Source organism: Pyrus communis, chromosome 5 (assembly GCF_963583255.1).
Source record: "Pyrus communis chromosome 5, drPyrComm1.1, whole genome shotgun sequence".
In the NCBI taxonomy this organism is placed as follows: domain Eukaryota; kingdom Viridiplantae; phylum Streptophyta; class Magnoliopsida; order Rosales; family Rosaceae; genus Pyrus; species Pyrus communis.
The window spans coordinates 7,383,968-7,405,984 of record NC_084807.1 but is presented as its reverse complement, the minus strand read 5'-3'; the positions used below and the strand labels follow the sequence as shown (position 1 = coordinate 7,405,984).

At 36.3% G+C, this 22,017-nt stretch overlaps 2 protein-coding genes across 2 annotated transcripts; one reads left to right on the top strand and one right to left on the bottom strand.

The window, feature by feature from the left end:
• The first annotated feature begins 9,239 nt into the window (after positions 1-9,239).
• Positions 9,240-17,288, top strand: LOC137734222 (transcription factor DUO1). Its single transcript, XM_068473521.1, has 4 exons — positions 9,240-9,247; positions 15,209-15,400; positions 15,819-16,071; positions 16,767-17,288. The coding sequence occupies exons 1-4, from the start codon at positions 9,240-9,242 to the stop codon at positions 17,286-17,288; spliced, it is 975 nt and encodes a 324-aa protein (XP_068329622.1).
• A 291-nt stretch (positions 17,289-17,579) lies between these two features.
• LOC137735087 (uncharacterized) lies at positions 17,580-20,352 on the bottom strand. The gene is made up of 4 exons (XM_068474460.1): positions 19,731-20,352; positions 18,445-18,603; positions 18,241-18,349; positions 17,580-18,058 (listed from the first exon to the last, which is right to left on the bottom strand). The coding sequence occupies exons 1-4, from the start codon at positions 20,241-20,243 to the stop codon at positions 17,871-17,873; spliced, it is 969 nt and encodes a 322-aa protein (XP_068330561.1). The 5' UTR covers positions 20,244-20,352; the 3' UTR covers positions 17,580-17,870.
• Positions 20,353-22,017: the final 1,665 nt, after the last annotated feature.

The window sequence follows — 22,017 nt, the reverse complement described above, 5'->3', positions numbered from 1 at the left end:
AGAAAACATGAGATTATCAAGAAGTGGAATTAGTGCTGAAGAAAAACAGAACATTAGTGATTTTGCAGATTGGATTTTACAAATAGGTGATAGAAAAATTAGTGACATAACAGATGAAAATAATTTGAATGATAAAGACACATCTTTGATTAAAATACCTACAGATTTAATAGTTCATTCTTCTGGAAATCCAATTTCTTCTATTTTTTTGGTGACTTATCCCAATTTTGAAACTTCTTTTACCAATTTTGATTATTTAAGAGAACTCACTATTATAACACCTCGAAACACAACTGTTACAGATATAAACAATTATATAATTGAATTGTTACCTGGAGAACAACATGTGTTTCTAAGCTATGATTCGTTGTGTTCTTCCAATGGAAATGTTGAAAATTTAGAAGCATCATATCCTGTTGAATTTTTGAATAAATTAGACTTCAATGGTCTACCTACACATAACTTGACTTTAAAAATAGGAATGCCGATTATGCTATTACGAAATCTGAATCAAACTTTCGGTTTATGTAATGGAACTAGATTGGTTATTACTCAATTATTTAATAAAATTATTGAGGCTAAAATACTTACTGGAAACAATGTTGGTTACAAAGTTTTCATACCAAGGATCACTTTTGCAGCAACTGAGAATAAGTGGCCTTTTTTTTTTAAAAGGCGTCAATTCCCAATTAGACCATGTTTTGCAATGACTATCAACAAAAGTCAAGGACAATCTTTGAGACAAGTAGGATTATATCTTCCTGAACCAGTTTTTACCCATGGTCAGCTATACGTTGCATTATCTAGAGTAACATCAAAAGAAGGTCTCAAAATTTTGATATCTCATGGAGAAAATGATGTTAAAAATTATACTGCAAATATAGTCTTTAAAGATGTCCTTCAAAATTTACAGTCAAATTGTTAACTGCTATGCTTACCTACGTTTTGTCTATACACAATGAGTTATATAAGCAGGCCAAAGATAATGTACAAAACAAACATTAAACTTAGGTATGTTTTAATACAGCTATTTTTTTTTTTAACTTTGCCCACATTATAGATTCTAATTATTCCAACTTTATAATGTGTTAGAGTGTTTCATATCTCCATAGAAACACTGTTTAAATTTTCTTCCATTTTGTCTCCGCATTGATTTACTCTTTTTGGATTTTTCCCGTTGTCTTAAAGCATTTTTGTATTTCTTATTCAATTATTCAATAAATTTCTTTATTAATGATATTATGCAACGAAAACGTTATGTTTTTAAATTATTAAATTCTTGCTTCAACAATACATCTACATTGTCGACATTTGGTATACTTTCTCTTTGATTATGTAACCGTCTGGATTTAAATTTATAAATATGTGTATAAAAATACTATATATACTTAAAAACATGTTAATGCTAATCTCTTTTTTTTTTCTCCAAATTAGGTAGTCAGCCTGTTGAATCTTGCTCACTTGCAGAGTTGATCACCTACTTTGTTTCATATGGAGGTACATTCCCATAACAATCAATAGTTTATTTTAAAAATGATAATTTATTGCTTTTTCCATATATGTTTGCCGCTTAAATTAAGTTTTTGCTAACCCTTCTCTTCCGAGGAACTGGTTATTACTGATATATATCTGCAATGTCTGCTTTTCACCTGGTCTCAATACATGATTAACTACTTACCCATAAATGGATTTAGTTGGACATCCAAAGGTATTATCAAAGATGTTGTAACCAAAATTGTTAATTCTATCTATCCAACATTCTTATTATTGGTTAGATAGGTTAAATAATTGTACAATTCATATTATCTTCTTTTGCTCAATCAAAGGATATCGGCGAAATATATCTATCATTAAAATATCTAAATTCATACTTTTGGATGTTCATCTTAAATCCTTCAAACGAATAACTAGGTAGTTTACCATCTATTTTTACAACAGGTGAAAAGAAGAAATTGTTTGTTTATATATTGGTAACAGTCAGTTCATCTGAAGAGAAAACATGGACATGATGGTGATGCTGCAAAAAATCAAAGCACAAACAACTCACTGATTCCTATCTCTGTATACCACAGAGACACTAAATAAGGCATATCTGATCCATCTCTGAACATCATTTGTTACTATTTTTACAATTAAAAAAAAAACATGATTCACTTGGATCCGTTTCTAAAATATGTTTCACATTTTCAGTTCATTGTAAATAATGCTACTTACTTTGGTTACTTTTCTGTTACATTTATATCCCTCAACATTTTTTTTCTGCGTTGAAACACCTTTAAACCAATGTTGAACAACGATGACTCCTCTAAAACCCAACTCCTTACATTGTCTGATCAAGATTTTGTCCTAATTTCCCGTTGATAATTTTCTTTTTTAGGTTATTTCCCATTTTTAACAGATAGGTCTTTCTATGAACTTTCTGTGTACAAATTTTTTTTTTCCTTCTCTACACACTGAATTTCTCTCATTTAATTACAGTATCATGTGATTACAACTTTTCCTGTAGTTTTTAAAATCTCTGACAATAAATTTACGTCACTATTGACATTCTACATCTCTCTCACTTCCAAAAATTACAAGGCATGTTACCATTCCCTCATTATATACATATTTGTGATGTCGATAATTTTAACAAACATCCATTATGTCACCTGTATCCAGCTAAAAAACCTGGAGTTATATAAAAACACAAAACTACACTATAACAAATGAACATACTTTAACCAGCTCATTTCTACATTCATTCGTTTAATTAAAATGTTGTTTCATAACAGGTTTGACCCCAATTTTTTCGTTGCGTTATAACAATGTAATTCTTGCTTGCACAAACTACAAGGTATGTTCCAACCTATTCTTTAACCAACATTATAAAATCCATTTTCTGTTGAAAATTTTGAATATTCTGTGATGGAAAAGGTTATGATAAATTGCAAGGTATAAATTCTTTTATGAGTTCTTCAGCTAATTTGGGGCATGTTTCTTTGCGAGCTTAATTTCATCTGGAAACAAATAGTGTTTAGAATCACCAAGTCGTACAAAAAGTATTTTAAATTGTTTTTTAACCAATCTACTGCCAACTTTTCCAACGGGTTTCTTATTTTATTTTCCATTATTTTGCAAGAAACCAAAGCCTTTCCACGATCAAGAGTTAATGTGTGCTGAAGAATTAATCTGTTTTGTTTGATCATTATGTTATAATACTATATGTGGTTGCAAGTTTGAAAAATGTAGGGAGACAGATCATTTATGAACGAATTAGCATGGTTCATCCTAATGCTTTATAAGTTAAGTTCCTGATTTCTTTCCTCATTTCTTCATTAGTGATTTGTGTTTTCAGTGACTTTCCATTCTTGGGTAATAAGTTTTTGTCAAGAGTAATTGTGTTCAATTCTTTCTTCTTCTTTTTTTTAAAAAATTTATGTTCTGTCTGGTTCTGTGTCATGTGATTGGAGTGTCATGTGATTAGAGGTTCCAAAAGAGAAACATTACTTCTTTTATTTGGTCAGACGAGGGGTGAGGAAGTTCTGTTCAATTTTGGTTTTTCCGATGGCTTAGGAAGAAATTATGTCACTATTAATATTGCAGGTGTCCAGCTTGCAAAAATTACAAGTTATGCTACAATCTATACTTCTTAGGTAGATTTGATTCAAATTGACATATTTCAGTGAGAAAAAAAAATTTATCTTTTCTTTTAGTTAAGAACTCTTAGAACTTCAAATTTGTAAAAGATGTGAATATTAGAACAATGGCAATAGAACAACTTTTATCTTTTCTTTCAGTTAAGAACACTTAGGATTTCAAATTTGTAAAACATGTGAATATTAGAACAATGGCAATACAACCGCCAATCCATATGATTGTAAACAGATTTCAACATATATCTAAATAGTATGACATATCATATGTATTTAGCACTTTTCACATGTTTTATACAGTTTTAAAACCCGCAGCAACGCGCGGGCACTGTTGCTAGTATATACTAATTGATCCACTATCATTATGACCTCCTAAACTAGAGAGTGTGATTGAAGTTGAATTTTTTAAGGAATTCCTAACTAACTTTATAGCTAAAATTTAACTAAAAATAGAGAGCATGATTTTAGATGCTCTTAGTTAAAGTTTAATTTGGAATGAATACTTATTTTTTGCTTCCCTTGCTGGTTCTTGTGGCACTGGTGAAACAAAAGTATTTTTGAATAGGATTTTGCTCTCCCTATTGATCCAAATCTATTATTATTACCTACTTGAAAGATTGGCTTCAGGTGAAGATGGTTTCCTCCATAAAGCCCCTTCTAACACATGCTTTTCTTCATTTGGAACCCCCTCCTAAGGGTTGGGTAAAGCTTAACGTTAATAGGTGTCGCAAGGGGTAGGCCAATTTCATTGGTGCTAGCGATGTCCTCAAAAACTCGTTGGGGCACGGGTTTCTAGCTTTTGTGCTAATCTTGGTCGAGGTGCTATTCTATGTGTTGAAGTTTAGGGTTTTCATTAGGCTGCAACTTGCATGGAACAATAGAATTAAGAAGATTATGGTGGAATCAAATTCTGCACTTGTAGTACAGTTGATTTTACATGCAAAAGTGGATAATCACCCTATGGGAAATACTGAATTGTCGCACCCTTATGCATCAAAGTTGGTCTATGTGATGATTCGGCTCGTTTGAGTTTGTCATGAAGTTTGGGTCTAATCTCTTTTTAGCAAGCTTCTCCTTCTTGTAGTCGGTTGTTAACTGCATATATAGCTGGTGTCGATTGGCCTCGTGATATTCTTATGTAACCTTTCTTTTTCTTTAGTACTTTTGCCTCGTCGTCACCAAAAAAAAAAAAAAAAAAAAAAGTTTAACTTGAAAATAAGGAGTATGATGAGAGATGTGTGTGTGGATATGTAGTGAAAAAGTACTCTCCTTCACTAAATAAAGAAAGGAAATTGTAATGTTCGGTTTATTGTGAACTATGTAGTGAGAGACTAGTTTCACTGCTGGAGGGAGAAACCGAAAAATGAGTGAATGATGAGTAGCTGTGGTCTCTTGGAAAGGAAGGAAAGTTTAGTGGAGAAAGGAGTAAATTGAATTTCCTTTGTTTAGGTGTCATTTGGTGCAATAAGTGTCAGTCAGATTCTAGACTAACGCAGATGGCTACTCATCTTTCATTTCCTTCTCATCTGTTTTGATATTTTGTGATTTGGGGTCTTAGCATTTTGTAGGCAATTTCCCTGGATTTTTCTTGTACACTTCTTATTTACTATGACTGTGCAAACCCCTTTTGTGCTTGTCTGGTTGTAAGAGACTTTTCATTATCCTTTGTTCTGTTGTGCTAGGATAGCACCAAAATCTTTTGGAACCAACTCAAGCTAGCCCACAAGAAATTTATCAAATGGAAATGCAAGAACAAAATATAAAAGACACAAAGATTTTAACGAGGTTTCTCCACAGTCAGTGTAACTGGAGTACGTCCTCGGAGCAGTAGGAGCTCACCCAATAATCCACTATCAACCAAATGAGAGTTTACAAAGTGTTGGCAATCTCACAGCCCAAATAACCCAATACACCCAATAGCTTTCACACACCAAAGAAACAAATAGGGGAAGAAATATAAAGAATAATTTCTTCTCTATACATATAGCTCAAAGCTATTACAACAACAACTACTTTGGTGGATGATTACTAACCAAATGAAGCAGCAGCTTCTTCTTCCTTTTGGGCTCTCTGCAACTCTCCTTATCTCTGCAGAAAAATGAGCTCTTTTTCTCTTTTTCTACCACACAACCGAATGGAGGGAAGAAAGCAACCAAACCCTCCATTATGAAGGAGCCAAAACTCATGGATGGTGAAGAGGACAAAACCTTTTTCAAAAGCAACCAAACTTTTCCCATTTTTCCTCCCCAAAACAAGGAAGGTGTTTGCCACCTTTGAATTTGTTTATTCTAAAGTATGGCCATTTGGCCACTTATTCAACAATCTCCACCTTGGCCAAGTTCCGAAAAACGCTATGATAAGCCAAACAACACAATTAACACACAACATCACTCCCAATCACTAGCAAGAGAACAACTCATGCCGAGCCAAATGCTCCAAAACTCCTACTGCTCAACGCCTTCTTTATATAGGCAAAATGTGAGCCAAGTTCAAGCAATGAACAAACTTGGCTACACCAACAACCTTAGTCAACATATCAGCGGGGTTGTCTTTAGTTGGAATCTTCTGGAGAATGATTTCTCCTTCACCAACAACTTCACGAACAAAGTGATAACGCACATCTATGTGCTTGGTCCTCGCATGATGAACCTGATACTTAGCCAAATAAATGGCACTCTGACTATCACAATGCACCTCCACCTGCTTCTGATCAACCCCCAAATCTCTAATCAGTCCATGTATCCAAATGGCCTCCTTTGTAGCTTCAGCAACTGCCATATATTCAGCCTCTGTAGTAGACAAAGCAACAGACGACTGCAAAATGGACCTCCAACAAACTGGCCCTTTAGCCATAGTAAACACATAGCCTGTAGTAGACTTCCTTCCATCCAGATCACCTGCATAATCTGAATCAACATAACCAACTGCAAAATGACCAATACCAGAGTCATCTCTCTCAAAGCATAAACCAACGTCTCGAGTACCATGGAGATATCTCAATATCCATTTAGCTGTTTGCCAATGCTCTTTACCTGGATTATGCATATATCGACTCACAATGCCAACTACATGAGCAATATCCGGTCTAGAGCATACCATTGCATACATCAAACTACCAACCAAATTTGCATATGGTATATCTTTCATTTGCAGCTTCTCTTTATCAGTTTTAGGACACTGTAGAGAACTTAATTTAAAATGAGGAGCCAAAGGGGTACTAACCGGTTTGGTTGAATCATGAACTCCAAACTTCCGAATCAACTTCTCAAGGTATTGTCTTTGATTCAAGCATACCAAACCTTTCTCTCTGTCTCTAGTGATCTCCATGCCAAGGATCTTCTTTGCTTCACCAAGATCCTTCATCTCGAACTCATTTTTCATTTGCTTCTTCAATTTCTCAATCTCTTCAACATTATTTGAGGCAATCAACATATCATCAACATATATCAACAAATAAATGAAAGACCCATCTTGCAACTTCTTGAAGTACACACAATGATCATATTGACTTCTAGAATAATTTTGGTCTCTCATAAATTTATCAAACCTCAAATACCATTGTCTTGGAGATTGCTTCAAGCCATAAAGTGATTTCTTCAACTTGCAAAACAAATTTTCTTTCCCTTTCACCATATACCCATCTGGTTGACACATATAGATCTCTTCATTCAAATCACCATGTAGGAAAGCCGTTTTCACATCGAGTTGCACAAGCTCAAGATCATATTGTGCAACAAGAGCTAACATAATACGAATTGAGGAGTGCTTCACAACTGGAGAAAATATTTCGTTGTAGTCAATGCCTTCCTTTTGTGCATACCCTTTAGCAACTAATCTTGCTTTGAATCTCACATTGCTTTTCTCATCAGCATCTTCCTTCTTGGCATACACCCATTTGCAACCAATAGCTTTCTTACCCTTAGGCAATTTAGCTAACTCCCAAGTCTTGTTCTTCAAGAGAGAATTCATCTCATTACCCATGGCATTGCACCACTTCTCCTTTTCCTCACTCTCAATGGCTTCCTCAAAATTGGATGGAATCTCATCAGTGATAATAGGAAGAGCAAAAGCAACATAGTCACTATACCGAGCTGGCTTGGTAATATTTCTCTTTCCTCTGTTCTTAGCAATAGACTCTTGAGGTGAAACTTGCTTTTCAACTTGAATAGAATCTTCAAGTTCAACTTCTTCAACATCCTCATGGTTTCCCACTTCTTCACTTGTAGTGGCTTCGACATCAGCGGAAATAGGATTTGAAGTACTAGAGGCAACTTTCTCAAGCTCCACCTGTTGGACATCTTTCACATTCTTTTCATTCTCTGAACATATTTTCTTCATCAAATGTCACATCTCTGCTGATTACAAGTTTCTTCATCTCCGGGCACCATAACCTGTAACCTTTGACACCACTACTAAAACCAAGAAAGATAGCCTTTTTGGCTCTAGGATCAAGTTTATTTTCAGTTACATGAAAATAAGCAGGTGAACCAAAAATACGAATATAATTATAATCATTAGAAGGTTTTCCAGTCCATACCTCCATTGGCGTCTTACCCTGAACAGCAGCTGAGGGTAATCGGTTGATGATGTGACATGCATAAGTAACTGCCTCTGCCCAAAACGACTTGTTCAAACCCGACTGAGACAACATGCATCTAACCTTCTCAAGCAAGGTTCGATTCAATCTTTCTGCAATTCCATTTTGTTGTGGAGTTCCACGGACACTAAAATGTCTCACAATCCCTTCCTCTTTGCAAACTTTAAAGAAAGGGTCGGATGTGTATTCACCACCATTATCTGATCTCAAAATCTTAATCTTTCTCCCAGTCTGGTTCTCAACCATTTTCTTCCAACCCAAGAAAATGCTCAACACCTCACTTTTGTGCTTCATAGTGTAGACCCAAGACCTTCTTGAATAATCATCAACAAAGGTCACGAACCAATGTCTACCACTCAAAGAGGGAGTCTTTGTAGGACCCCAAACATCCGAATGCACATAATCAAGAATGCCCTTCGTCTGATGTACAGCAGTACCAAACTTCACTCTAGTTTGCTTCCCCAAGACACAATGCTCACAGAAATCAAGCTTACAAGTCGTGGCACCTTTTAGAAGACCTTGTTTCACAAGCCCTTGTAGAGCTTTCTCACCGGCATGGCCTAATCTCATATGCCACAATCTAGTAGTATCAGAATCGGATGTGCCCATATTTTCTGAGACTACAAATGCTTCACCTGTCACAGTGTTTCCTTGCAATAAATACAAATGGCCACATCGAGGAGCTTTCATCACAACAAGTGCACCATAAGTCACCTTCAATGTCTACCCATCTGAATGAAACCTGAAGCCCTTGGCTTCCAAAGTTCCCAAAGAAATAAGATTTTTCTTCAAATTCGGTACATACCGAACACCTGTCAACTCTTTAACCATGCCATCATGCAACTTCAAACGAACTGTACCAATCCCTTTTGTTGTGCAAGGATTGTCATCTCCCATGAACACAACACCGCCATCAAACTCTTTCAAGCTTGAAAACCAATCCTTGTGAGGAGTCATATGATGAGTACAACCCGTATCCAAAACCCACTTAGTAGCACAATCAAATGATGAGGAAGTGGTTAAAGCAAAATCAAAAAAATCTGTTTCAACCTCAGCAACATTAGCTTCAGAACTTTCTTTGCCTTTGGTCTTCAATCTAGGACAATCTTTCTTCCAGTGGCCCTTATTACGACAAAAGGCACATTCATCCCTTTCCAAAGGTTTTCTACCTTTAGAGTTTCCTCTAGGTCGAGACTGTGATTTTTTCCTGCTAGAAGAGGATCTCCTCTCCGATGATCTACCTCTAACAAATAAAGCTTCAGAGGTACTATCATGATTTTTATCTCTATGCCTCATTTCATAATTCATCAAGGCATTTGACACATCTTCAAATTTCACAGTTTCTTTACCATGCATAATAGTGGTAACAAAATGCTCATAAGAGTCCGGCAAGGAATTCAACAATATTAAGGCCTTATCTTCATCCTTAATATCCTCATCTAAATTTAACAAGTCGGCAATCAACTTATTAAAAGCATCAAGGTGTCTAATCATTTTTGTACCTTCTTTGTATTGGAAGCGGTAGAGTTTTTTCTTCAAGTGTACCCGGTTCTCTGCACTCTTCGTCATATACTTGTCTTCCAATTTTTGCCACAACACACTTGCCAAAGTCTCCCGCATCACAAAATACTTCTGAGTTTTTGCAAGGCACAACCGAATTGAAGAGCAAGCCCACAAATTTAATTTCTCCCATTCCAGTTTCGACATAGCTTCAGGCTTCTCTCCCAAGGCGGCAAGAAGATCTTGTTGAGCCAACACATCTTTAACCTCACATTGCCACATCCCGAAGTTGTTTGTGCCATCAAACTTTTCCACTTCGAACTTTGCATTTTGCACCGTAGTTCTTGCAAACCCGGAGCTGCTTCCAAAAGGATTCTCATCTTACCCGTCTGACATTTTTTGGCAATTAGACAGTAGCCAAGAGCAACCAGTGCTCTGATACCAATTGTTGTGCTAGGATAGCACCAAAATCTTTTGGAACCAACTCAAGCTAGCCCACAAGAAATTTATCAAATGGAAATGCAAGAACAAAATATAAAAGACACAAAGATTTTAACGAGGTTCCTCCACAGTCAGTGTAACTGGAGTACATCCTCGGAGCAGTAGGAGCTCACCCAATAATCCACTATCAACCAAATGAGAGTTTACAAAGTGTTGGCAATCTCACAGCCCAAATAACCCAATACACCCAATAGCTTTCACACACCAAAGAAACAAATAGAGGAAGAAATATAAAGAATAATTTCTTCTCTATACATATAGCTCAAAGCTATTACAACAACAACTACTTTGGTGGATGATTACTAACCAAATGAAGCAGCAGCTTCTTCTTCCTTTTGGGCTCTCTGCAACTCTCCTTATCTCTGCAGAAAAATGAGCTCTTTTTCTCTTTTTCTACCACACAACCGAATGGAGGGAAGAAAGCAACCAAACCCTCCATTATGAAGGAGCCAAAACTCACGGATGGTGAAGAGGACAAAACCTTTTTCAAAAGCAACCAAACTTTTCCCATTTTTCCTCCCCAAAACAAGGAAGGTGTTTGCCACCTTTGAATTTGTTTATTCTAAAGTATGGCCACTTGGCCACTTATTCAACATGTTCTTCTTCCTGTTCCTTTCCAATTCATGGAGGGAGAGGTCGGGTATTGTACAACTACTTAGCTGGTGTCTGGACCTCTTAATTTGAGCCTTTAAGCCGAAATCATGTTTGATGCTGAATTTATTGGTATTTATTATTGGGTTCTGTTTAGTAGAAGTAGATCCGTTAAACTGCTTTTCCTCGTTTCTTTTTCACACCTTGTGGCCCTTTGAGCTGCGTAATTACCTAATTTTAGACACTGTAGGTTTGCCAAGTTACTCCCCAGTCTTCACTCAACATTCTTTCAAACCTCTGACCTGATCCGAATTCTAGGTTTCCTGACTGCAAAGTAGGTACCAGAGTGGAACAACTTGTCAGGTTTGCTACCTAGATTGTTCAGTCCTTGTTCCATCTACAACTTTTTGTATCTTTTCGGTCATCGGGAAAACATGAACACTAATTACTGTTCGAGTCGCCTAATCTCCCAACACTGTTACTGCTAACTCTTAAAATTCTTACCCTCTACCCTGAAATGAATCATAAGCTTCCTAGTTGCAAACTAGCTACGAAGAACAACTTCTCATGTTGTATATTTTGATACTTAATCTCATCTTCTAGCTGATACTTGTTGTATCCTTCGAAAACATGCAGTACTGAAGGTGCCCTAAAGGAACTGATATACCACTTTTTTCAAAACCTTAAATAAATTCTTTCTTGCTGTCTAAATTTAGATGGGAGATCTAAGCAGACAAGTCAAGGGACTTAATTTAGATGTATGTTTGGTTTGTTTTTAATTTCTCATAGTTTCTTGTACGTCTTTTGTTGTGATGCGTTTATAGGCACTGAAATTTTGGTGAAATAATTATCGCCAACAAATTAAGGTTTTTTTACATGTCTTACATGGCATATGTCATGTGTCTCACAAATTTGACACATGGCATGTGACTCATCAAGAAACCGAACAAGTCATTAAGGGTTTCACATTTCGACATTTGGTGTGGCATGATCAAATTAAAGATGAAATGTGAAAGATAACATAATTATTAAAGATTATTTGATGGGCTCAAGTCACGAACCAAGCCTAAAGCAAGGCTAGTTGCATTCGTCAATTAACCAAGCCCACATCAAGACTTGAAAAGTCTATAAATATGAGAATCGAAGACAAAGAAGGGACGCTCAGAAAACATATTTTTCACACTTAGACGCTCAAGCCTCTAAATGCTCTCCAACACTAAGAAGAATTAGAAAGTTCTCCACGTTCTTCGCCACACTTGTGAAGAACTATCAAGCACTGCTACACATGCCAGTTCTTCCGTCGCCACAAGGCACATCCTTGTTGCGTTAATCGGTTCGAGATCAAGTCACTACGACCCTCGAATCACTCACTCGATATGTACACTTTATTTTCGGAGATCGAATCTGAGGAGTCAAATCTTGTAATAGAGTTTGTAACCCTAAATTACATTAATACAAATATTATTTGTACATGTGTTCTTCTGTCATTTTTTGTCACAGAATTTTCATGTTTACAGCGTTCAAGCCTTTTGGGATGACGAAAGGGCTTTTGCCTTTTGGGGTCTTGTCCTCCCCTCCTTCCCTTCCTTCCCTTCCTCTGTTTCCAATCTCACAGGCAGCGCCAACCCTCCTTCCCAATTTTCCTTCCCTTACCAGTTAATTACCAGGTAACTCTTACCCTAACATAATGTATACATTTGACTAGAAAAAGTTTGTGTACATATATAAATATAGAATTTGTTATTGACACTCTAAAATTCTTATTTTACACCCTTAACTTTTTATATTTTGTAAAAAAAATACATATGTGAGGAGTGCAAAATAAATTTTTTAGAATATCAATAACAATTATATATATATATATATATGTATATGTATAGAATTTCATTGATATATGTGTCTGTGTGCTCAGCTAGTTCCCTTGCTTGAATACGGGAAGAAAGTTCACTTCTTCCTTTTATCTGTGGTTTTTTATTGTGTTTGATTTTTTTGAAAGTCAGTAAAACAGAAGAAATGAAATACTCTGCAAATGTGTAAAATAGACGATATATGTTTAGTGGCATATAAAGTAAATAAGACACAATACTTACGAGGTTCAACAAGTGTAACTTCGTCCTCAGGGCAACACCAATAGTTTCGTTCATTGTCTGAAATAATAGGAGTACAGAGATAACACTCATTTTAGTGTATATAATCCCCCTAAAGCAGCTCACTGTTTTTCTCTCCTCTCCTAGTCTTAGGTAGCACTCTTGCTCTCAAATAGAGATGATGAGAATTGGTGGTGTGTTTACAGATTAGCTCTCTTGTAGCAAATGGTGAGAAGTACAAACCAAATGGCTATTTGTTAGTGATTTGTTATAGGCGAATTGTTGATGGCTTTGTCATCCACCACTTGTTTCTTCTTCTCTTTTCAATACGTGGGCATCCATATTATTACAGCACTCCCCTTTGATGCCTACACATCATTGATAAAATAGTGCACGTGTGTTTCTTTTCGAAGTTGTGTACTTCTGGGGACTCCCCCATATCAATATCTCCCTTGATTATGATAACGTTTAGTGAAGCAACATGTTCAATTGTTGGATGTTGATATAATATATCAGCTTTTGGAATGTACACTTTGATAGAGATTTTCTAAATGGGTTCGTCATATTACCATTAGAATGGGATTTGTCTAACTTCAATCACTTTAATTAGCCTTCTTAAGCTCATGTGTCTTGAAATTTTTGGGAGATTTGTATTTAGTCTTACAGTCGTTGATGAAACATCCATATCAATATCTCCCTTGATTATGATAACGTTTAGTGAAGCAACATGTTCAATTGTTGGATGTTGATATAATATATCAGCTTTTGGAATGTACACTTTGATAGAGATTTTCTAAATGGGTTCGCCATATTACCATTAGAATGGGATTTGTCTAACTTCAATCACTTTAATTAGCCTTCTTAAGCTCATGTGTATTGAAATTTTTAGGAGATTTGTATTTAGTCTTACAGTCGTTGATGAAACATTCCTTTATTTGAGCAATACAAGTTGCATTATCTCCATAAATGATAGCTGGAGTGTTTGTCTCTAACGGTAGAACATATTGCCTCCGATTATGAATGGAGAATGGTCATAACCAAATACATTCATGAGAAGCTTCATGGAGAGAAGTATATTTGAGAGATATGAGATGTAGCAACAAATGTTTCTTTTGTTGAGCATTGTTTGATCAATTTATTTTTACATGTATGCAAATCATTTCTATGAGCAATTTTTAGCAGAACATTGCATTTACAGCATGTCAAGGAAAATATGGTGACTAAGGAATGGCTCTTTATGCATCTCTACTTGCCGGAGTCACTTTTCTTGCTTCCAATAATTTTTCGGCAGATTTTTTGTTGAACTTAAAGCTAAACATTTTTCTCGACTCTCGCGGATTGTTGAAAATATTATAAGCGAATCATTGACGGAAAAAGACTGAAGACATATTGAGAAATTTTTATCCCAGGCTTTAGTTTTCCTTGTCCAAACCAAATAGCTCAATAACTTGATTGGTAGCTAATGGACTTTGATTCATTTCTCTTTATTATCAGCAATATTATATATTATATCTAAATTAAGAGACGGTGAAAATCTAAACTCGGGACGTAAGGGTTTAAGAGAAATACTTTATAAACCAGGCCAATGCACCACTTTATGAATTCGATTCCTTTGATACCAATTTCAAATATTGTGCAGAAAATATAAGCTTTTCGTGAAACGCTTTATTTTTTGAGTAAACTATCAAACATAAGTTAAATTTTCTGGGAAAAAAAATATAAAGAAATACATGTAAAATCTTCGAAATAAAACCTACAGGGTTTTTTCCCGGAACAAGATCCTATCTGAATCCTCCTTGCGAGAATCTTATTCGGATCCTAATAATCAATTCATCATATCCGTTTATCAGTCATTTTGCGGTCAAAAATCATTTTAAATTTTTTATTTAAAATCGAACACAAACAATATCTAACGAAAGCTGGTCACATAATGTACGATGAATGGCTAAGATGAATAAATACTTTCAATCCTCACCAAGAGGATGCGGAGAGAACAATAAGGGCTGGAAATTAAAATTTGCCACGTGGTCAGGGCCATTTTTGTATTCCACTTAGACCATTTTTTAATGGACACATAGACAGATTTTGAAACAGAGAAAAAGGTGGGAATGTGGGCACATTCGTGGGGAGGACAGCGGAAGTAACCGCCTTAACCGCCACTACACAAAACGATAAAATAAATTTTACAGAGAGTTGAAGAACTCAGTGAAGAACAAAACCCAGAAAAAGTTCCCCCCCAACAAAAGATATTTACTTCTTTTCTGTGTGCGTGAGAAAGGGTAAGCTAATTAATTAAGAATGGAAGGTAAAAAAGAAGAGGGTATAAGGAAAGGGCCATGGAAAGCAGAGGAAGACGAAGTGCTGTTAAAACATGTGAAGAAGTGTGGCCCAAGAGACTGGAGCTCCATTCGATCCAAGGGTCTCTTGCAGCGTACCGGAAAGTCATGCCGGCTCCGTTGGGTCAATAAGCTCCGACCCAACTTGAAGAAGTAACCCAATTTACTGTCCGCCATTTCATTGTCTCTTTTGTTTGCACTTGTTTTTTTTTGTTGGCACTTTTGTTTCATGAAGTTGGTGGATGATAATTTGTTCAGCATTTCAGAAACGGGTTGTTGGGTTCCCTTGGTAATTAAAATTTAAGAAATGGGTTATTTGCAAGTGGTGGATTACTTGGTGGTTAGGGTCTTCTCCTTCATCTAACTTTTGAATATTCTCCTCTTCTCATAATTTAGTTTAGAGTAGCAATATCGTATGTGATAAAAAATAAAAAATGGGTTGTCGGGGTTTGGTTGCTAATTAAGATTTATGAAACGGGTTCGTGGGTTTTGTTGCTAACTGAGATTTGAGAAATGGGTTGCTTGTTATTGTTCTAATTATGATTAGAGTCTCAGTGTGTGTTTTCTACAGTGGGTGCAAATTTTCGGTGGAGGAGGAGAGGGTGGTGATAGAGTTGCAAGCACAATTTGGGAACAAATGGGCAAGAATAGCGACCTATTTGCCGGGGAGGACAGACAATGATGTCAAGAATTTTTGGAGCAGCAGGCAGAAGAGGCTGGCTAGGATTCTGCAGACATCAGCAGCACCAGCCACACCCTCCTCCAAATCACATAAAACCAAAAGGGAAGTCTCTGTTTTTCATGAACTTCCCACCACTATGGAGGTAATTGTCCTTTTCTTCTTTCAAAAGTTAATGTACAAAAAGAGTAGGGTGCATTATAGTCAGTAACGCAGTCAGAATTTTATAACAATGAAGTCATATAATTTTAGCAAAAAAATAAAACTTCATTGATTCATTTTGTGGAGTTTTTTGTGAGTAACTGCCGAGTTATGCCACATTATGTCGACTTTAATGAGGCCTATCGAGTGAAGTTTTTTATTGAACACAAGAAATCGAAAAAGAAAGACAAAGGAAAGAAAAAGGAAAATCTATAAACAACAATACAAGGGGTTGTACAAAAGCAGCAGCAAATTATAATTTAGTGTTTTTGACTCATTCTTTCAGTTTGTCGCAGTTACGTATAGGTTTCATACACAAATATACAATTAGGGTCATGAGCAACCAATGACCCATGTTGACTTTGCCATTGGTTATAGTGGGCCTTGTTAACATTTTATAGGAAATTTTAACTTAGTCGAAGGCAAAAAGGTACTACCACACACCTAAATGATGTTACAAAATGGTACTATCCTCTAACAGGAGATCAACGATTGTATCTGGAGGCTTCTCAAACCACACAACATTTATTCTTCTTTAGTAATTTTGGTTTGTAATCAGTTGGGAAAGCGAATGAACTTTCTTTTAGAGACAGTTAACTGTGTTATTAGATGACAGGTTTTTTTCTTCTTCTTCTTTAGGCTACAAAATTCAATTGCTCATCGGAGGGAGAACCATCGTCACAGGCGCAACCATGCTTGTCACCGCCACCTTACTTTCAGAACTCCGAGATCATCAAAATGGTGCCGCTGCCGGATATTGTTAAGCCCAAGTCTCTTTGCTTCGAAACAAACCCTGTTCAACATGAGCTCCCCATAAGTGATAAGGATGCATGGACTGATTCCCACACTGCAATCCCTTTCCTGCAGAACCCACAGCCCCAAACAGACCAAATATTCTCATCCGAAACGCAAGAATTCTTGGCAAGGTTCGACCCCTATTTCGACGTGTTAGGACCTCTGGATGCTTTGGGGCTTGGAAACGGAGGAGAACCACTTGTCATGGAGCCTCCATTGTTTGAACCACTAGGAAGCTGTCTAAGTTGTGAAGGGGAGAGAATCGACCATACCATGACTCCAGATTGTGTGTTCGATGACTTCCCGACAGACATGTTTGATCAAATTGACCCGCTTCCGATCACATCAGGATCAGGGCAGCATTGATTGACAATAACCTTGTACCTCTTCTATAATATTTGCGTTAGTTTCTTTAGCAACGTATTGACAAGGACCTGCTGGCATGGTAATGCTTGTTACTGCCATTCTTTGTACTAGACACTGACCTACTTATAGTAGCTATTCAAGTTTGCCTGCTTAATTCTTAATTCACTAATCGACACTCATCCGCTTTTCTTCTTCTTTGTTTCTCGTTGAAAAAAAAAAAAAAAATGACGAGTTGGACTAAAATTAACTGCAAAAGAATCAGATCAATAGTTCTGGTAGCAACGAAATCACTAATGAAAATTCGATTCGATTTCATTTATCAATGTTTAAAGCAGAACATGATCATTCTGGTTCTGATACAAAGGAAGCTGTCGTTTCATTTCTTTCTAACCGGACACTTCACGGTCTGGTAGCAAATACATGGGAATCTGAAGTTGCGAAAACAAATGAAGAAAACTATTGTCTGATTAATTTGTAAATCCAGTAACCCCTGAATGATCTCCGACAAGAGGAGTTTGGGGGTAAAAATGCAGTCAAACATGCTAAAAGGAGTGCGATTATTACACTGCTGTCTTGTTACTCTTATGTTCCAGTGGTTGGGAGTGAGTAACTGACACCAGTCCGGCCACGATTTACCATTACCTCAAACTTTCCTGCAGCTGACGACTGGTTTTTGATGGGCCTTCTTAGTTCTGAATATGCGCAGTATTCTACTTCGTATACTGTGGCGCCCTCCAGGAATGCAGAAATTGAAGAACCAACTCCTTCACCTGCACAAAGATGTTTTCTCTTAAATTTGAAAGGTTCTATGTCTTTCCTTTTGAAAGAGGAACTCATCACTAGAACTCAACTAACTAAAGTAAATTCTTTTAACGAACTCCCGGAAAAAAATTCAAGAACATAAAACAGAAAATGAAAGTAGGGAAAGTGTTGAACCAAATTTGAAGCATACCATGACTGACAAGGAGCAAGTTTTCTGTAGGGTATTTGTCAGCAAGAGCCTCGATGACCTGAGCATATCTAGCCCGGGCGCCCATCATGCTCTCACCCCACTGAGGCAGCTGGAGTTCATCACAGGAAGAGGCTCCATCAGACAAAATACTAATCATTTTAGGTCCATATACGCACAAATGTACACCGAGAAATTCTCACTTACCTCTTTGTACACCCGTTCCGCCGTTTGATCCACCGTCCCAGCCGGGAACATAGCCTCAAGATCTGCAATGTTGAAGCCCCATTGTCCATCTTTCGGAGCCAAATCACCGCGAATCGCCTCTTTGTTTAGCATCTCACATAACCCATATTCAATTGATACCTGCAAAATGGGAATAAGCGATGGGATACTACAATATCATTATCATTCCATATGTCCGTCCCAAGCTTAAATGTCAATAGAGCTCTTTCTTAGCCCCGATACGTAGAATGTTATATTATCAGACCATAAATCATAACTTCTAATTGTGCAATTTTGTTTACAACGATAATTTAACATATCAAATATCTACCTTGTTTGTCAATTACATATACTGTGACAACGACAATATAACATAGATACATATAGGAGGCAGGGAAGGGATCTCTATTTTTTTTTTTTAAACGATTCGAACCTTCTATTTTTCAAGTTGGACCTCATAGATAATCCTTGCAAAATATGCCAAATCGAAAATATTTGAAATATTTAATTGAGTTCAAAAAAATTGACGAACACTTTGTACTACAAGAAACAATAAAATTTAATCGTGATAATTAAATAGAAAGATAGTTTTGGATTAAATTGAATTTTTGCAAACATGGTCTATAAATCAAGACTTACAAAATAAACGAGATTGTTGAAATTTGATGTGAAGTAAGCCCTATAACTAATCTCTATTTTTACACAAAATTAGAAATTATTTAGATAAATGGATCTGCATACATACATACTATACAGACACACTTGAAATTTGATGTGAAGTAAGCCCTATAACTAATCTCTATTTTTACACAAAATTAGAAATTATTTAGATAAGGGGATCTGCATACATACATACTATACATACACACACACACACACACACACACATATATATATATATATATATATATATATATATATATATATATATATATATATATTATCAACATCAATACATGTGGAAAATGATCATCCCATGATCTTGACCGTTCATCGTATATCATACGGTCAGAAATCATTCTAAAATTTAAAATTTAAAATTAAATATAAAAAATACTTAACAAAAATTAACAAAAATTGACCGCACGATGTACGATGAACGATTACGTCATGAAATCCCTAGAAAAAAATATCGCCGATCCTTTTCCAATACATGTACATGTTGTTCTCACCAAGGAATTTATATATACGATGCAATCACAAAGTTCCGACATTAGTACTAAAATATCCACATGAATAAATGAATGCGTTTAAATGGTGGGACCCACCTTGAGCTTAGAGGGGTCGACGGGGACGGGCTGGTCGCTCTCGTATTTGGAGAGAGAAGGGTCTTCGGTGGCGGAGAGGGCGGTGACGACTTGGACGGCGGTCTCGACGCATCGCACGAATGGCGAGACGAAGACGCGGTGGATTGGAAACCCGAGACCCGATCGGAGCTTGGTACCGGTGCAGAAGGCCCGGACCTTGCCCTCTTCGACCAGAGGCGGGTCCCACGGCCTCGGCGATTGCGATGTCCAGAGGGGCTCGAAGTTGTCGATGCGGTCGCCGTGGCGCATGACGACGACGTTTTGGAAGCGGTGGTCCGTGGGCCGATCGGAGGCTTCGCTGATCGATTTGGATTGACTTTTGTCCGCGTCCATTTCGGGGAAGATTTGAGAGAGAGGTCGAAGCCGGATGGAAGCAGAGTCGGCAGAAACGAAGAGAGCTTTTCTTGTGAATGGTTGAGTTGAGAAGGAAGAGGAGCGGATGGGCGTTAGTTTTGTAAGTTTCGTTAACCACATTTTACAAATTGAAATTATTCCGGTTGGGATAATTTCAAAATGATCGATGAAATTTTAATTTTCTCGTTTTAACCGCAAGTTTTGAAATGAAGTACTTGTCATATGGGCAAACGTGTAATCTATGTTTACGCGGCGTTGAAAAGCTCTAATTCGACTAAAATTTAAGAATTTCTAGGGTCAAAGAATCACGGGTTAAGGTTATTTTCAACTGAAGAGTTCAAAGAACCAAGAGATTGAAAAACGTCTTCAACAGAGGGTTAGGCCAGAGGTTCGTGGGAATCTAAAAGGGCAAAGGATCAATCGACTGACCACTTTCAACCAGCCCGCTAGCTAGCCCAATTTCAAGTTTTGTTTTTGTTCTTTTTCATTGCATAGCTCACTTATGTTTGAATGAAAAAATTTAAGATTACTAAGGTATTTTAAAATGATAGAAATTGAAATGATGAGATTTTATTTTTTAGAATTTGTAAATTTCTTGTTTGGTTAACCTAAAAGAACAATGGAATTGAATATGGAATTTGTTATTTTTAAACTCTCAATTATAGAAATTAAGAAATGACACCTATTTACATGGAATTTGAACTTGGGAATTGGAGATCCCAAATTCCAAATTTTTTTTCCACGCGGAAATTCTAAATTACTATGTTTATGAATCCAAATAAAGAAATTAGTACATATCAATTTATAAATTCTGACTTTTATTAAAATTCCAAGTTTATTTCCCTCATCCAAACATAGTGTTAGGGTTTAGGACTTAGTTTTTCACATATTTTGTCGTTATGACCTAACATTTCATATATTTCACATAGTTTTTCACATATTTCACTTATTTTTCGCTATATCATACTATCTTACTTTATTTTATTTCAATTCTTCACATTTCATACTATAACCATTTGGCTCTCGGTTGAAGACGGTATTTTATGACAGAGCTAAAACGAGCCCTCTGGTCCTTTGATCCTCGATTGGAGATGGTAAGGAATATGACCTTAGACTGTTCATTAAAATATTAATTTCTTGAAGGACCAGAGGACTAAAACAAGTTGTCTAGTCAGCCTTCGATTGGAAATGACCTAAATGAATTTTCAAAATAAGCATTCACGTCAATTCTTCTTTTTTTTTTCCCTTACAACAACAAGTGGGGTAATGGTAAAGGCACGGATTATGATTCCCTAATAAAAAAAAAATATGAAAAGTCTTAGGTTTGATGCTTTAAACTAGTGAGTCTATCCAAATTTGAAAATAATGATAAATTGTGATTTGCCAACAATTGCCTCTTTTTTTTTCTTTTCTTTTTTTTTGTTTTTTTTTTTAAATGCCTCTTTTTCTTCGAAGAAATGTCGATGTCATAAGTCATGTGCTTGATAGAGATGCCTTATTTGTTAGTCATTGTGCAAGAATATATCCAACGTCATTTGGAGGCATTTTGATTAGGAGAGGCGTCATTGTTGAGATAAAATGTTCTTAGCTTTTTCTTTTCGTTTTAGGTTGCTATGGTTTTCAGAATGGGGTCAGGACTGAAGCTTTGCTTCAAGTCCCTCTCACTTCATGCACTCACCTGGCGCTATTATTTTTGTTGTGCCATTTCTATGCTTTCCCTGTCTCTATTTGTACGTCCTTGGACATGGCCCTTCTTTTTATAATCCACTTGCATGAGCAAGTCCTTGCTTAAATTGACAATGATGTCGTTGAAATTACTCAAAAAAAAAAAAAAAAAAAAAAAAAAAACATTGAAGTCTTACCTCATGTGAAGTCTATAAAACGTCAATTCTAT

Bases quoted from the DNA above. Each gene is read 5' to 3' on its own strand.
- LOC137735087 (XM_068474460.1), bottom strand. From the start codon at position 20,243: ATGTGGTTAACGAAACTTACAAAACTAACGCCCATCCGCTCCTCTTCC. The intron at 18,350-18,444 runs GTAAGTGAGAAT...GATGAACTCCAG, and splicing joins CGGAACGGGTGTACAAAGAG to CTGCCTCAGTGGGGTGAGAG. The intron at 18,059-18,240 runs GTATGCTTCAAA...ATCTTTGTGCAG, and splicing joins CTTGCTCCTTGTCAGTCATG to GTGAAGGAGTTGGTTCTTCA.
- LOC137734222 (XM_068473521.1), top strand. The intron at 15,401-15,818 runs GTAACCCAATTT...TGTTTTCTACAG, and splicing joins CTCCGACCCAACTTGAAGAA to TGGGTGCAAATTTTCGGTGG. The intron at 16,072-16,766 runs GTAATTGTCCTT...CTTCTTCTTTAG, and splicing joins AACTTCCCACCACTATGGAG to GCTACAAAATTCAATTGCTC.